Source organism: Acomys russatus, chromosome 11 (genome assembly GCF_903995435.1).
Source record: "Acomys russatus chromosome 11, mAcoRus1.1, whole genome shotgun sequence".
NCBI classification, from domain to species: domain Eukaryota; kingdom Metazoa; phylum Chordata; class Mammalia; order Rodentia; family Muridae; genus Acomys; species Acomys russatus.
The window spans coordinates 52957223-52971797 of record NC_067147.1 but is presented as its reverse complement, the minus strand read 5'-3'; the positions used below and the strand labels follow the sequence as shown (position 1 = coordinate 52971797).

General features: G+C 46.8%; 1 protein-coding gene across 3 annotated transcripts; it reads right to left on the bottom strand.

Annotated features, from left to right (window-relative positions):
- On the bottom strand, positions 1-7404 carry S100b (S100 calcium binding protein B). Of its 3 annotated transcripts, none has more exons than XM_051153255.1 (3): positions 7156-7404; positions 3456-3601; positions 1-402 (listed from the first exon to the last, which is right to left on the bottom strand). In XM_051153255.1, exons 2-3 carry the CDS (start codon positions 3591-3593, stop codon positions 262-264), a joined length of 279 nt encoding a protein of 92 aa, XP_051009212.1. In that variant the 5' UTR covers positions 3594-3601; positions 7156-7404; the 3' UTR covers positions 1-261. The 3 variants fall into 3 exon arrangements, with proteins under 3 accessions (XP_051009212.1, XP_051009213.1, XP_051009214.1); XM_051153256.1 differs by lacking the exon at positions 7156-7404 and adding an exon at positions 5585-5651; XM_051153257.1 differs by lacking the exon at positions 7156-7404 and adding an exon at positions 5188-5212.
- Positions 7405-14575: the final 7171 nt, after the last annotated feature.

Below are 14575 nucleotides of genomic sequence, written 5' to 3'. Positions count from 1 at the left end.
CCCCTAAGTGATTCTACCCAACAGTCTCCCTGGGACCAGTCAGCTCACAGGGATGCCTAAGGTAACAGAAAGAAGGATGCGCTAGCTTAAAGCAGCCCTTGGGATGGGCTTTGGGTTTGCGTTCCCAGAGGAAATCAAGCCTCCTAAATAGTTCTATGTGTCTAGAGAGCTCAGCTCCTTGAAGCCTGCAGGCCTTTGCTCTGCTTCCTCTTTGACCTTTCTGTCTGCCGCAGGGACATCTTAGCTCCTTTGCCCCCTGCCTCACTCATGTTCAAAGAACTCGTGGCAGGCTGTAGTCACCATGGAGACGAAGGCCATAAATTCCTGGAAGTCGCATTCCCCATCTCCATCTTCATCCAGGGTTTCCATGACTTTGTCCACAACTTCTTGCTCTTTGATTTCCTAAGGGAAAGGGTGACACTTTAGGTGGAATACGGAGCCATCAAAATGGTATTAAAAGTCCTCGGCTGTCAGTTTGCACCCGAAAAGAACTCCAGTACAGGAAATGAAAATGTGTAGCAGCCTTCTGGGAATGGGGGACAGTCAGCCACAGGAAGTGGGGTGGGGGGTCTGCTCTCCTCTTCTTCCCTTTGGTCTGGTGGGACAGGGTTACTTTAAAATGGGGAACAAGAGGAAACAACCTGTACCTGGACCACATGTGCAGTCCATCTCAGCCTAGGTCAGTGACGTGGAAGGTAGGAACTCAGTCCTCCTGAGTGTGCACATGCTTGGGGGCCGTGTGGATTTTAGCATTCACTAGAGTACCACTTGGGAGCATGTCGGAGCTGCTATCTGTCATGTTCTTTTTCCTCAAAAGTAGTTTCCGAGGTGTCGTAGGCTTCCTGCTGCCAAAGCCAGATGAATGGCGAGGCTGCTACTGACAGATGAGCAAAGCAGGCAGGCAGGGAAGGCCACTAACTGATGGGCCAACCACCGCAGGCCTGAAAACACGTGGGAAGAATGCAGGCTCAGCAGCTGAATAGCCTCAGTAGGGACTGTTTGAGCTTACACCTTCCCCCACCTCCCCTGACAGGTGAGCTCTGTAGAGAAGCCATGCGCTTCCCTAAACATGATTCAGCTGTAAAAGATGGTGATTCCCAGGCTCTCGCAAGGGCTTTTAAACATCCCCCCAAAGATAAATAGCAACAGTGTGGTTCTTTACACCACACGTGCTATGATTTTGACCCTACACAGCCTCCAAAGGCTCATGTGTAGGAGGCTTGGTGCCAACCTGTGACATCCCTGGGAGATGGTAGAACTTTTGGGAGGTAGGCGTGGTGGGAGGAAGCTAGGTCACTGGATCATGTCTTTCCTTTCTTTGCTTCCCACCCTCAGGTGAAGAGCTTTGCTCTTCACTGTGAAAAGCTCTTCACCGTGATGGCCACCCTCATCAACAGCCCTGAAGCTGTGGAGCCTGACAACCGCGCACTGAACCACAAGCCAGAACAAAGCTTTCCTGCCCAGCAGTGGTGGCGCACGCCTTTAATCCCAGCACTTGGGAGACAGAGGCAGGTGGATTTCTGTGAGTTCAAGGCCAGCCTGGTCTACAGAGTGAGTTCGTGGACAGCCAGGGCTGTTACACAGAGAAACCATGTCTCAAATAAACCAAGGAGAGAGAGAGAGAGAGAGAGAGAGAGAGAGAGAGAGAGAGAGAGAGAGAGAGAGAGAGAGAGAGGATAAACTACCTCCTCCAAGTTGACTTTTTCTGAATCTTTCGTTAAACCAGGCCAGCAAACATGTATGACACCTTGATATCATAATGAGTTACCATTAATGAGTGTGACATTACATGCTAATTTTTTTTCTGTTTAAAATCATGCTGATAACGAGTATTTTAAGCTGCCATCTATTGCACTTTGATCATATGTGAAGAGCTTGACGTGCTCATCCCATCCTTATGTGCTCCTTAAAGAAATCAAGACTTCCATTAAGTCAAAAAGTAGGATGAGGGGGGGGCTGTAGCTGATGATACACATGGAGTAGCTGTGCCCGTGGCTCTGAGTGCCTGAGAAATGTATCCCCAAAACAGATACGGAGATTTCTCCAGCAAGCCCACCGGCCTGCTACCTCCCTACACAGCAAGGAGATAATTCGGTTGCACTGGAGCAAGGAAAACCTCAGCCAGCCGGGTCCGTAAGAGTCAACATATAAGCCGGGCGTGGTGGCGCATGCCTTTAATCCCAGCACTTGGGAGGCACAGGCAGGTGGATCTTTGTGAGTTCGAGGCCAGCCTGGTCTACAAGTGAGTCCAGGACAGCCAAGGCTACACAGAGAAACCCTGTCTCGAAAAACCAAAATTAATTAATTAATTAAATAAATAAAAGAGTCAACATATACCCAGTTAACTTGGATTGCAGCTTCTTGTTACCCTGTGACAGGCTGTGCTGTATAGTTACACCGAAGCTTGGCACTTGGCCAAACACTGACTAGTTTTCCTCTGTCTGTGCGATTTGCTTCTTCCACAACCCAGGGTGTTCCCTGTGGCAGGCCCCATTGTATACCAGCAGCCTTTTCTCCTTCAAGGTGTGCCACGAGCCAGCCTTGGTTTAGGGGGCCTGGGAAGCACTGGGTGGCCGATGGAGTACAAGTCTCTTCCACATGAGCATTTGGTTTCTGGGCCGTTGAAACACTAGGAGGCTCATTCAAGGGCAGAAGAGATGGTGGGTAGGGAAGCAAAGGCTTCCGCCACCAGAATATTAAGTACCCGAGAAGAAGGGAGCTTGCCAGGAACCCTTCTGCGGCTTCCTAAGTGGGCTCCAAACTAATCTCACGTCTCTTCAAATGTCATATATCCTGGGGAGCCCCCTCTTTCCCTCAGTCAACTGTCCACTCGTGCATATGCTAGGTCAGGTGCTTTGCAGGCCCGTGTCTCTCAAGTATTGAATTATTGAGTGATCAGTAAATGTTTATTTAATGTCTTGGCATTTCTTGCCTCTGTAGTAGTAAATACCAGACAGCTGGAGGAGAAACCAAAGGATTTCTTTTTCCCCAGAATGTCTCATGCTTTAAAAAAAAAAAAATGTGTGTGTGTGTGTGTGTATACACATGCATACATACGCTCAGATCATCAGCCTTGGTGTCAAGTGTGTTTACCCCGCTAAGCCATCTCACTGGCCCTGTTTTGCTTTCGTTTTGCGAGTTGTTATCCCCACATAGCCCCGGCTGGCCTCCTGCTTCCGCCTTCGAAGTCCTAGGATTACAGCCGTGTGCCACCGTGACAGTTGTGCCATGTGTGCCACAGCTGACAGCTAGTACGTGTTACTCCTGAGTGGCTTACTATCCTGCTGTGCCATCATCGCTTGTGGCTCCTTATTTAAGGGACAAAAACAGCCCACCTGAGCTAATACCTTGAGGGCTTAGCTGTTTGAGCAAACACCCAGGAGCAACGACGCAGGGTATCCAGAGAACAGAAGCAGACTTAGAGGCATTGGGGTGATGGGTTTTGTCAGGCCTACCTCCAGGAAGTGGGCCAGCTCGTTGTTAATGAGCTCCTTGAGTTCCGACTTCTTCAGCTTGTGTTTGTCGCCCTCTTTTCCTGAGTACTGATGGAAGATGTCAATGAGAGCCACCATGGCCTTCTCCAGCTCAGACATCCTGGATGCTGCAGAGAAAGAGACCCTTGCAATGTTTTCTGTTCCGGCTTTTGGCAAGTTGAGTGCACTGCTCTCAAGCCTCAGCCCAGAGGAGGGGCAAAGAGGCACCCTGTGAATCCGCGCTGACCACAGCTCATCCTCTGTCTCCCAGGCCCACCACTTCCCCCTCTGTGTTCCACGGGCCACAGGGTTAAGTTTCCCAGACCAGTGGCCTCTGGTTGGTTGGGTTAGGTCAATGAGAAATTAGCAAAGCTGCTGATGGAGAGCGTCAGGGAGTGATTCCAGGTTTCCCTGGTGGCCAGCCCCAATCCTGGGGGGTTTCCAGAATATAGCATCAGCTGGTAGGCATTTAGAAGGACACTAAGATTACTAGTAGCAAGTAAATATAAACAACTCAGTATCGATGAACAATTTAAAAGCGTGTTTATACAGTATCTTCATAAAGCAATGATGTCAGGGCTTCGGAAGGAAAATGCAGGCACTTCCGAAAGATTCTGAGGACCAAGTACGGAGTGTCCTGGCTGGTTTTATATCACTCCACACTGCTAAAGCCTGAAGAAACCAGACAAGGCCTAAGACCTTCCATTAAAACTAGGTAGGCCAAAGTCTATAAGATTCCACTGCCACAGGCTGCCCCACCTGCCCCTCCCTACCAGGAAAACCCACAAATATTAAGGACCCCAGCCACCTGGCTAGGTGAGAAGTCCCAAGTCCAAAATAGCACTGTGGCACTCGCCTGTTCTGAATTTACCAATCAGTTTAAATAAAGGTCTACTTTGTTCTGCTAATCCTGAAGTGTGTAACTGCTGTTGCTTAAGCTGCCGGGTTATGAATGTATAAAAACCCGCCACATTTGCTGTTCGGGGTCGCCTCTCCTTGTGGTGCAGGATGACCCCATCACATTGGATCAATAAAGCTTCTTGCTTTTGCATTGAGCCGATCTCCGTGTCTCTCAATTGGGACCTCCCCGGTAGTAAGATCCTTCCATGGGTCTTACAAGCCCTTTCTGAGAGGAGGGAGCCTCACGTGAGGAAATGCCTCCATAAGATCCATTTGTAAGGCAGTTTCTTAGTGATTAATAGGGGAGCCACTGTGGGTGGCTCCATTTCTGGCCTGGCAGTCCTGGGTTCTAGAAGTAAGCAGGCTGAGCAAGCCTGTAAGCAGCACCCCTCCATGGCCTCTGCATCCGCTCCTGCCCTCAGGCTTCTGTCCTGCTTCAGTTCCTGTCCTGACTTTCTGTGATAATGAACTGTGACGTGGAAGCCTAAGCTGCATAAACCCTTTCCTCCCCAGATTGCTCTTTGGTCATGGTGTTTCCTTGCAGCAATAGAAACCCTCACTAAGACAACGAGTTTATTTTCATTTGAATTAATATGTAAGCTTAAGCTATTTAAATAAAAATATGAGTGAGATGCTTTTTGGCAAAAACAAAACAAAACCATGTAGAATTCATCTGTAAAATAAAGGTTATACTACCAATTAAAAAAAAAAAACAGTGAAATGACCTTCCAGAAATATGTACCCCAAGGTCATCTGTTTCTACTGGTGTTCTGACACAGGAAGACCGAGGCACAGCCAGGCGTCCCATGCTTACTCCTTCACCCGTCCTTAGAATACAGCGACATCTTTGTGAACAGGCCTGCCTGTAAGAAGCAAGCAGCCCTTCCAGTCAGCACCTGATGCCGCAGCCATGGGCTGAAGAGTATGCGGGGATGGCTGCTCAGGTCTCGGAGTGACCCAGTTAACCAAAGCAGCTTGTGGCACATTTCAGGAAACAGCTACTTAGGCAGAGACAGTTGATGGCTCTGGCCTTGAGTCCTGATCCTTAAGTCAGAACCTGCACTGTCATAGTTTAAAAACAAACAAACAAACAAACAATAACAAAAAAAGTTGACAAGTCATTTCCATGTTACATCTTAGAACAAAATTTTAGTAACTTTGAAAAAGTTTTATTAATGGTCTCTCAAAGGAAAGAAATTGAAGGGTTTTACCTGTATTTTGCTCTTTGATGCTTTTTCTGCGTGTGCTTTCCAAAGACACCCAAAACACCTCAGAGAAATCCAAAAACCTAGAGGGACTAAATAATACTTTCTTCTCTTTTGGTTTCTTCACTTGAGTTGTCAGTTACCGCTGGTCTTTTAGTTAAAAACAAAACCTTATGTTTACGGGGGTTTTGCCTGCATGTGTGTCTCTGTACTGTGTGCATGCCTGGCACCTGCAGAGGCCAGAAGAGGGTGACATATCCCCTGGAATTACACACAGTTGTGAGCTTTCATGTGGATGCTAGGCTGAGCCATCTCTCCAGCCCCAGTTACTGTTTTGTTTATTTGTTTAATGAAAGGAAATAAGTTTAGTGCAGTGGAGAGGGAGTGACAGAACTGCTTGACTGTTTGCTTGCTTTCCCCTCCCTCCCTCCCTCTCCCCTCCCTCCCTCCCCCTCCCTTCCCCCTCCTGTTCTCTTTCTCTCTTTCTTTCAGATTGAGATGAAGCCTCCTTGACCCAGGCTCTCTTCTAAATAAGGATCTTTCTGGCCTCTACCCTCTAAATGTTGTTCGCACTTAGCATAGTTATTGTTTCTTTAAAAATTGATTTAAAATTCCCGAGAAATTCTGAATCGTATTGATACTTCTCAAAGTCCTAGTGGCTGGGGGAGGGGAAGGCTATGGGATCTTTTTTGTGGATAAGGACTAAGGCTTAAAAATAAAGGGAGCGACATATATCCCGTATGCCAGAAAACTCCATAAAATTTGATTTTTTTTCACATTACAAATTCAAAATTTGCCCCTATTCTTCTTTTCAACTGAAGAACTATTGACTTATATTCTGTCTTCTAAGACAAATGGAAGCGAACATCCATTTGAACATTCTGCGTTAGTCTTTTATAAAGAAAATGCAGGACCTGAGGTTCTTTAAATGATGCCGTGTGTAGGGTAAGAGACTGTCACAGAGACTGCCCCTCCCCAGGAGGGGATAACAGGAAAATCAGAAGCCACTCCTAACCCCCACTTATTTGTCCCAATTCATAATTATCTGAGAAGATTTAGCTATTCTGCAATTTTTTTTTTTTTTTTTTTGACTAGTGTCTGGAGAAATAGCTCTTTGCATTTCAAATAGGGAAGCTGGAAAAGCTCCAAGGGGTGCTCCAGGGCCCCAGGAAAAGCTCCCCCCTCCCGCAAAGGAGAGCTCTGGTGGAGAATTTGGGGTAACCCTGTGCCAGGAAAGAAAAGCCTTCCACTTAGGAGTTAGAGAAGCACTGTGTGCCATCTCAGAAAACCTCAGCCATCACTCTGAATCATTAAAAAATGACCTGTCTTCTCTGGGCTTAAGGAGAACTAAACCAGCACAGACCATGTCAACAACAGTCATAAGAACACAGCAAAGTCAGCCTTAAGTCACAGAGTGTCATCGGCAGTTTTGAAATGCTGCCAAATGTCTCCAAAGGGCATTAAAACAGTTTTTAAAAAAGCTCAATTCCCACCCTATCCCCCTTTGACCCCTCACCCTCCAAGGAAAGAAAATGCATTTTTTTTTCTTGAATCCTCCGTAAATGGCTCTTTCTCACCTCCTGGTCACCTTTTGCTGCTGGTTCCTTTCTAGCGTCAGTGTCCAAGTGGCAGGAGTGTACACAGAGCAGCTTCTTATTCCTCCTCCAGAGAAGACTGGGTGTGGGCTTGGCGCAGTCCACTGCAGGCTAAAGCTGCCAATGGGGGCCAAGGGTAGGGAGAAGCTGGACAGGCAGGCCTGCATACAGGGCCCCATTGACTGGGTACCCTGGGGAGCTACTGGGCAGCCACAATTGGATGTGATCTAGAAAGGAAATGGACCTGATGGGCAGGAAGTGTGGAGTCAGCTTCTCCGTGCCTTTTAAATTTGTTACGTGAATATTGATGTGGCTCCCAAGGCAAGGCTTGGGGGTGGAAAGAGGAGTGAGCCATGGAGGGATTGATTTAAACGGCAGATATGCAGCCAACAACCGGAAGCTTCTAGTGCTGGGTGCAGGAGGCTGAGGCTGGGGCTGGCTTCCAAGGAGACCTCTCCAGCATCTTGCTCACCTGCCAGCTCCCTGGCCCCTCCTATAGGCGTGGCATGCTGTGAGTGTTGGTGCTGTGCAGTGCTTATACCTGGGGGCCAACATGCAGTACATTGATTACTTGTTGCACCGATGGGAAAGCCTTTGTTAAGACTGAAGATGTGCCACCTCTGTCTTGGGCCTCTCTCTCCACCCTGGTAAAAGGTTATGAGTTGTTTAAGCCAGAAATGTTTTCAAAGTAGCCTGTGCGGGGCTCTTCACACAGAGAAAAAAAAAAGTGTGCCCCTTGTCAAGGCATGAAATGGGCCCAGACAGCAGTCTGTGTTCCCGTTGGCCATCTTCAGCAACACCGCACATGAGCTTCAGAATGCTCTCGACTAGTGTGGGCTCTTGCCCTGAAGTGAGTAGTCCTATTGACAAGTCACACAGAAGCATTGGCCCAGGCTCACTAAGTAAGAAGAGGATAGTCGAGCCACAACATGTCCCCTTGACCCTCATGTTTAGATAGGCCGGGGGAGGAGCTAAATGACAAAAGTCACCTGAACATCCGAGACCAGAGAAGTTGACCAGACACGTTAGGGTAGACTAAAGCTCTCCTACGAGGGAATGTACCCTTTCCCTGATGAAAGAAGGCTGCATCTATTAGCTTTGGGGTACAGGCATAAAGCTGTGCTCTAGTCCTTTCCTTTTACAGGGGCAAATTGCCATTTCCCTATAAGAGATCGAATTCACTGGTTCCCAACGATTAGGTCTCCTAGTCTTCTTAGTCCCCAACAGAAATTACAAGGAAGCTTCACTAAGGGGGTTGGCCATGATAATTAATCATGGTTGGGAAGAGTCCCTCACTTTCTGAGGTTCTCGGGGTACCCAGATGATCGAGGTATCTCTAAGCCGTCCACGACCATTTTCAGTCAGTTACACTGACTTTTAAGTAGAGAACATCAAATCCCAGTGTGCGTGTGTGTGTGTGTGTGTGTGTGTGTGTGTGTGTGTGTGTGTGTGTGTGTGTCTTCAAATCCCAGATGAGCTACCACAAATATTACAGGAGCCTTGGGCGATGGGTGGCCATCTCTGGATACTGTGAGATGTATATCTTGGAGAGAAGTCCAACTCAGGAAAGTGAAGTGACAAAGAGGGAGACTAGCCACTTCCGGTATAACAGGCAGAGATCTGAGGCAGGAGACATGAGAGCAGACCATCCACCCCCAATGAAAGTAGCAGAGATCCTCTGAGGGTCTCAGACAGATCTGAGACAGGGGCACCAGAACGGCTGCCACTGGAGAGAAAAAAGGAGAGACCCTGAGCGTCCCTGATAGAATATACCAGTTGTGGATCGTGAGGGCAGCTGACAAGAGCGAAAAGCAAGTTACAGATTGCATTGATCACCAATAGAACTGATCCACATCCAGTCACGGGACTTTGGGAAGGTTTGGGAGCTAGTAATGAAGGTTCAAATCCCGCTTTGTATGTTTTATAACATGTCTGGATGTCATTGGAACCAATGTGGCCTCTGATTGACCACGATGACAAAGGGAACTGGAGGAGTTGGCTCTTGAGTACTGTCTACAGAGCCCAGGACTGACATGTTGGAAAAGGGACTTTTCCTCCTGGGCCAGCAGGCAGCTTTCTTAGGAGATCCAGAGTGTCTGCCATCTTGGCCACAATCATTTCCGGTGCCTTAGAGGTTTTCTGTGCCTTCTGCCCCATCCCCACACATTCAGCAAGACCCTGGATCTGATCAGTGGGAGGAAGAGGCTACCCCGGCCTGATATTTGCAAGAGGAAAGGCAGCATTGTTTTCTCACACAAAGGCCTCCACCACCAAGCTGTTCATGAGGCTGGATACAGTGCCTGATGACCTTGCGGGAGAGAATGGGGTTCTGTGTTCTGAAGGAAGCAGAGGAAAAGACAAAAGCTCTAGTGTGAAGAACAGGACAGGAGCCAACTGCCTTCCTGCCCAGCAGGAGGCCACTGCCCAGCCGGGAGCCATAGCATCTCAGAGCTCTCCTCTTGAGTAGCCTATGAGTTTACATGTGCACATGCAGTTGGCGTGAATTCATGAATTCATGCATAGCCTGAAGCGCCCGGTTACTAATGTTAAAAGAGCTACTGGGCATGTCTTATCAGATGAACCTGAAACTGTGAGGGCCGCGCAAACTGCTCAGTCAGAGAAAGCAAGGAGGGACAAACAACAGTGGCGCCCTTCTGAGCCAGACACGCTGGGAGCCATCATGCAGGCCAAATCATAGGCCCGCTCGAGTGTTGTGAGTCCGGGAGTCCTCCCCACGCCCAGTTGGTATAGAATGTATGCATGCACACGTATCACCATTTATTATTTTTGTACCAAATTCCACGAAAACATCTGTCTCCGTCCAGAAGTCAGTAAACCTGGAAGACCATACTCAATGAGGAGCTCGGAGCGGAAAGCAGGGTCCTGCCATTTCTCCACTCTGAATCTGCAGAGCCAGAGAGTAACAAAAGGGCCCAGTGCGGACACAACAGGACTATTGTTTTTGTATTTGTGTCTGGGAAACGGCTAGAGGTGGGGGCGTGAGGCGCAGCCACGTGAAGCTACCCTGTGAGCCATTGCTGCATCACATGTACTTGGACTCATAAAATTTCTCGAAGCCCGAGGAGAGAGAGAGAGAGAGAGAGAGAGAGAGAGAGAGAGAGAGAGAGAGAGAGAGAGATTTGAACTAATGCTGGTGAAGATGTCCAAAGAAAAACTGCATTCTACCTTTGTGGAGCTCTTCTGTATTTGTTTTACTTATACTTTAAAAACTTATATATATATATATATATATATATATATATATATATATTTTTTTTTTTTTTTTAAAGAATCTGGGAGATGCCATCAAATCACAGCACATTTAAGGTTGAAAAAGAAAAGAAAAGAAGAGAAAACCCTCAGGTTCCCCCTATCCTGTTTTGTTTTTGAACTCAGTGGGAAACATTATTCTCCACACAGTACTGTGGCTTTGGCTTTGTCCGTGGTTTAGGAGGCTGTGCTCCCAGAATATCATCCAGCATCCAGCTACATCCCTCCAAGTGAACAGTTGAGTGCCAGATCTACAAAAACTGAGAGGTCTATAGCTTGATTTTGATAGAGTTCCACTGAGCGTGGCAGAAGTGGGGAGAAGCCGGCCTTCTTCACAGACTTAAATACGGAACAATTAGAATCTAATAATGCAACTGGGTGTTAATATAAATGAAAAAGGAGAAAATACTCAAGTTATGGGAAGGACAAACTATCTTGGGGATTAGATTTTAAAGTAGCCAGCTGGGCATGGTGGCGTATGTTTTTAATCCCAGCATGTGAGATGCAAAAGCACAAAGGTCTCTGTGAGTTCAGGGCTAGCCTTGTCTGTCTACAAAGTGACTTCTAGGCCATCCAAAGCTACTTAGTGAGACTCTAAATAAATTAATTAAAATTTAAAAGAATAAAATTGAGTAAGTTGGTATATTTTGTGATATGTTAACATGCATAGCACTTAAAATTATTATTGTGCTTCTGAATATATCTTATATAATTTTTAGAGCCTATATTAATTACATACAATGGGTTTTATGTGACATTTTTGTACATGCGTATAATGTATTTTGATTATATTTATGTAATATTTTAAAATATATTTTATTAATTTATTCATATTACATCTCAATTGTTATCCTTTATGTAATATTTTATGTCACGTATTTAACTAATGTCATCTTTACCTGTTGAAGCATTCTTCAAGATTTCTTGAGCAGGATTTTTGCACCGTGTTTCTGAATTCAGCCTCCGGGTGGTTCCTGGCATGGCCTTGGCTGCCACTGTTCCCTATTATTCCCACCGGCTTCCTGTCTGTGTGGCACTTCCTCTCAATGAGCCACAGCACACAAAGACAGACAGAGACAGATTTTATGTAACCAGAGCTTTTAAAACAAAAACTCACCCTCCAAGGATCACAGTCACCAATGCCTGTAGACTCTCCCAGAGAGAGGCCACCTGCTGCCTTAATAACAAAGTTCATGTTTGCTTAGCCCTTGCTTTGATAGCTTCAGTTTCAGTCTGTGTGCTGGGTTATTGGTGGCATGCATGTGTGTATGTGTGTGTGTGTGTGTGTGTGCGCATGCACATGTGTGTGGTGTATGTTGTGTCACTAGGCAATATAGTGGGGACACAGTGCATGCGTGTGTGTTTGTTGTGTTTATGTACATGCGTGGGCATGTGTGCTTTTGTGTGTGTTCTACCAATGTGTGTTTATATGCATGTGCATGTGTGGGGTGTGTGTGTCTGTGTGTATGTATGTCTGGTGTGTGTGTGTCTGCGTGTGTGACCTGTCGCCTAGGCAGTGCAACGGGGATACAAGACAGGCCCAGTAAGGAGCCAGGTGTCTTTCAAGACCAACTTGGCAACATAAATATCAGTGACGTCCCCCACCTTTGGCATAGTGACACATGTGTCCCAGTGTTCTGCACCTAGCATGATAGCTATGTGTCTACCCCAGGCAGGGAACCCCTGCAGGGGGCATGTGCTCAGCACTCAGGCCTGGCAGCTCCAGGAAATGTCCCTGTCTTTATGGGAACAGAAAGGGTGTTTATGCTGGCTCTTTAGGGACAGGTTTGTAATCCCAGCTACTCAGGAACCCGACACAGGAGGATCATGAACTCAAGACCAGTCTGGTCAAATAAGAAAGAACCTATTTCAGGGGGTTGGAGAGATGGCTCAGTGGTTAAGAGCAATGCCTGCTCTTCCGAAGGACCCGGGTTCAATTCCCAGCACCCACATGGCAGCTCACAACTGTCTATAACTCTAAGATCTGACACCCTCACACCAATGCACATAAATTAAAGATTATATAAAATATTTTTTTAGAAAAAAGAACCTATTTCAAAGTGAAAAAAAAAAAAAAAAAAGAAAGAAAGAAAAGGCGTTGGAGAGCCTAGCCTACTTGGCAAGTTCCTGGCTCATGAGAACTCTTAAAGGAAAGGAACCTGTGAGTGTGTCCACTGACCTCTACGTTCACGTGCACACCCATTAACACACAACAACAACAGCAAAAAGAAGGCTGAGATGTAGCTGGCAGCCTGTTCTAGTTGGGTTTCTAGGACTGTGATGAACACCCTAACCAACAGCAGCTTGGGAAGGAAAGGGTTTGTTTCATCTGACTTCCAGGTTCATCACTGAGGGCGGGGACTCAAGGCAAGAACCTGGAGGCAGGACCTGAAGCAGAGACCGTGGAGGAAGACATTACTGGCTTGTTCCTCATGGCTTGTTCCGCCTGTTTTTTTTTTTTTGTTTTTTTTTTTTTGTTTTTGGTTTTGTTTTGTTGTTGTTGTTGTTTAGTTGGTTGGTTTTTCGAGACAGGGTTTCTCTGTGTAGCCTTGGCTGTCCTGGACTCACTTTGTAGACCAGGCTGGCCTCAAACTCACAGCGATCCACCTGCCTCTGCCTCCCGAGTGCTGGGATTAAAGGCGTGCGCCACCACGCCCAGCTCTGTTTTTCTTATATAACCCAGGACCCCCTGCTCGGGTGGCACTGACCACAGTGAAGTGGGCCCTCCTCCTACATCAATTGTTAATAAAATGCCCCAGGGTGATTAAAATCATTGACTGTTCTGGAAGATCTAGATTTTATTTCCGGTGCCCACATGGTGGCTGGGATAAGACATCCTCTTCTGGCCTCTGCAGGCATTGCATCATGTGGTGCACAGACAAATATATCTATCTATGTCTATATCTGTCTGTCTCTCTCTATATATGGCAAATCATGCATATGCATAAAAATGATATTTTAAAAAAGTAATGACTTACCCAGAGCCAAGGTGATGGAGGTATTTTTCTCAGTTGAGGTTTTTGTGTCAAGTTAACACAAAAATATAACCAGGACAATTGGCCTCTAGTCAGTTTCACACCAACGCATTCCTATCAAACCATAATCCTTTTTTGTTTAATCACCACAAGATCCTATTAGCATAATATAAAACATAAGCAACTTTAAAACTCCCGCAGTCTTAAGTCTTCAACACTTTAAAAAATCCAAGTTTTTAAAAATGTCTTTTTGAAAGTTTTTTTAAAAGTCCAAAGTCTCTCAACTATAGGCACCTGTAAAATAAAAGATAAGTTAAATACTTTCTTCCAGAAGGAAGAGCCAGCTGGGTGTGGTGGCGCACGCCTTTAGTCCCACCACTAGGGAGATAGAGGCAGGCGGATGTTTGTGAGTTCGAGGCCAGCCTGGTCTGCAGAGCGAGTCTAGAACAGCCAGGTCTATTACACAGAGAAACCCTGTCTGGGGGTTAGTGTGGAGGAAGAACCAGGGTACAGTCATAATTAGACCAAAGTCCAAGAATATAAAAAAGTGTCTGGGTCCTTCTTACATCTTCTGGGCTCCAAAGGGCCTAGGGCAGCTCCACTTCGCCAGCTCTGCCCTCCACAGCATATCACTTCATGGACTCAGGCTGGTTCCATGCTCTGGCTGCCGCTGTCCCACGGTTCTGGAATCTCCAATATGCTGGAGTCCACTGCAGCTGTGGCCCACCCTTCTCATTGGCCTCACCTGGTCGCTCTTCAGGACCTCAAGGCCCAGTGCCAAGCCTCAGCTGCTTTCCATGACCCCTTACGGCATGACATGTAGCCTCACCCACTCCGACCGTAGCTTCTGTGTGCTGTGTCCTGAGGAAATACGCACAGAAGGGTTCACTTTAAGTGACACTGGTCTCTTTTGTTTGGATCGTTTTGGTTTTGGTTTTTCGAGACAGGGTCTCTCTGTGTAGTCTTGGCTGTCCTGGAGTCATTTTGTAGACCAGGCTGGCCTCGAACTCATAGAGATCATCTGCCTTGCCTCCCCCAAGTGCTGAGATTACAGGCGTGCGCCATCATGCCTAGCGGTACTGGTCTCTTAAATCACTGCTAATGGCTCAGCCCCAGCTGACCAGCATCAATTGTCCCAGTAAAGCAAAGGTTTCACA

Excerpts from the sequence above, each read along its gene's own strand:
- S100b (XM_051153255.1), bottom strand. The coding sequence starts at position 3,593 with ATGTCTGAGCTGGAGAAGGCCATGGTGGCTCTCATTGACATCTTCCAT. Across the intron at positions 403-3,455 it reads AGCTGGCCCACTTCCTGGAG|GAAATCAAAGAGCAAGAAGT; the intron begins GTAGGCCTGACA and ends CCTTTCCCTTAG.